Raw genomic sequence first — 2,290 nt, 5'->3', positions numbered from 1 at the left:
GGAGGTTTATATGGTACGTAAGGGCACACTAAGAATCCATGCAGGCGAGCCCAGGTTCTCTCTAGTCTTAAAACAAGCACACAAACACTCACAACACACACACACACACACACACACACACACACAATAATAAATAGCACAGATATAGCGGGGCTCAGTCAGGGGTCGTATTGTCTCATTGTCTCATATGGAATGTGGTAGCGAGTGTATGAGGGCCACACTAAGTCTTTGTGAATGAGGCTCTATGGGAGACATCCTCTGCCCTTCAACCTACACAGACACTGCAAAAATCAATGCAGCTCCAGCTGCTTCAACACACAGACACACACACACACACACACACAATTTTATTGTGGCCAAATATCAGCTTCAATGAATCCACTCCTTGTATGAAGCACTCAGCAGAACGGAGAGTAAAGTGGTTAATAACATAAGAGGGCCTCTGTGACAGAGCCTATTAATGTTACTGTGTTATTAGTGTCTCATAAAAACCAGCCCCAGCACCTGAAACAGAGAGCGGGAGAGACAGGGAGGGAGAGAGAAAGACAGACGGACTGACAGAGAGACAACACACACAGTATGCGGTTTCTGGGATAGGGATGAGCTGTTTTAGGAAGGAGGATGGATGAGGAAGAAGGGAAGCAGGGGGTGAGCGTGTCCTGCGGCGTAACTTATACAGGATACCCCCCCCTCCTCCCTCCTCCCTCCTCTCCCACTACCTCCACCCTCATGGGCCTTAAAAAAAGCATTTAAGCCATGAACCAAAAGAGAACATCAATATTTGAACATCTCTACACCTGCTAGAAAGACATGCACTTTTAACATTCTCAAATAACATGGTACAGAACCCTTGGGGAAGCAGGTTTAGGAGAAGCTCATCATCTGTTGGACACATGTGAACAGACCCCTGAGCCCCTGAGCGAGCTATTACACCCCAGTCCCTCAGGAGGAAAACGGGAGGGAGATTCCCAGCATGTGGAGTGTTAATAAATGATGACTTAATGCAGGGTGGTGTAGGGCCTCTTTGATATGAATATTCTGAGGGAGATAAGCTCTCAGAAAAGAGATTCTCACCGCTTTTTGGCCAAAACATTTGACATAACTTTGAGGCAGCCAAACATGACTAAATGCCCTTATACTGCTGTAGATGTAGAAGCTGTGACTGTAATATACAAGGACCCCCACAGAGCAGGTGTGATGTGGTGGTGGATCATTCTCAGCGCTGCAGTGACACTGACGTGGTGGTGGTGTGTTAGTGTGTGTTGTGCTGGTGTAGAGTGGATCAGACACAGCAGTGCTGCTGGAGTTTTTAAACCCTGAGGACAGTCCACCGACCACAAACATCCAGCCGACAGCATCCTGTGTCACCGATGAAGGACTAGAGGACGAGCGACACACACTGTGCAGCGACAGATGAGCTACTGTCTCTGACTCTACATCTACAAGGTGGACCAACGAGGGAGGAGTGTCTCACAGAGTGGACAGAGAGTGGACACAGGGTTTAAAACTCCAGCAGCACTGCTGTGTCTGATCCACTCTACACCAGCACAACACACACTAACACACCACCACCATGTCAGTGTCACTGCAGCACTGAGTGCACCTGTAAGGACAGTGGAGCTGATAAAATGGACGGTGTGAGGTTGTTTGACTAAAACGATAAACATCCTCAAAGGTGATTGTAAGCCGAGTTGCATTACAACTGACCTGTGCGACGCATATGAAGTGGGTGATGACTGCGGCTCGCTGCGGAGCTGTGGGTTTGCTGAGCACCATGAGCTGAATCCACTGGGAGACGCTGTTGAAGAGAGTGATAAAACGCTCCAGAATGGGATTATCCACTGTACAGCCATGTCTGACAAAGCTGTGATAGTCCTGGAACTGTGAAAACACAACAACAAGAAAGGCTCAGTTTATACCAGACAGTACACAACAAACAGACAACACACTGAAGTCAAGAGCTATTACATTTTGGCGGAATCTAAAAATGTAACTGCATTTTAAAATAACAATGTATTGATATGTTTAAGTGCACAAACAAGTCCCAAGTGTGAAGTACAGACTTGGGGCTAATTCTGTGTTAACTGTCAATCACACACACACACACACACACACACACGCACACACACGCACGCACACGCGCACACACCAGTATCTTGCAGAAGGACTTGTACTCCAGGTAGGTTAGATGTTCGGCCAGTTCAGAGGAATCCAGATGATCGAACAGAAGAGACATTTTCCTCTTCTTCGAAACAGAGGGAACACGCTGGGTCACCTGGCGCTTCCATTT

General features: G+C 47.4%; 1 protein-coding gene across 1 annotated transcript in view; it reads right to left on the bottom strand.

The window, feature by feature from the left end:
* Positions 1–474: 474 nt before the first annotated feature.
* LOC136673454 (RAS guanyl-releasing protein 2-like) overlaps positions 475–2,290 on the bottom strand; it is a 32,744-nt gene continuing 30,928 nt past the window's right edge. The window contains 3 exon segments of the mRNA XM_066648933.1: positions 475–504; positions 1,708–1,881; positions 2,150–2,290. The exon segment at positions 2,150–2,290 is cut by the window's right edge and continues 10 nt beyond it. Coding sequence (XP_066505030.1) covers positions 475–504; positions 1,708–1,881; positions 2,150–2,290 — 345 coding nt within the window.

This window comes from Hoplias malabaricus, chromosome 2 (genome assembly GCF_029633855.1).
Source record: "Hoplias malabaricus isolate fHopMal1 chromosome 2, fHopMal1.hap1, whole genome shotgun sequence".
NCBI classification, from domain to species: Eukaryota; Metazoa; Chordata; class Actinopteri; order Characiformes; family Erythrinidae; genus Hoplias; species Hoplias malabaricus.
This window is presented reverse-complemented; position numbering and strand designations above follow the sequence as displayed.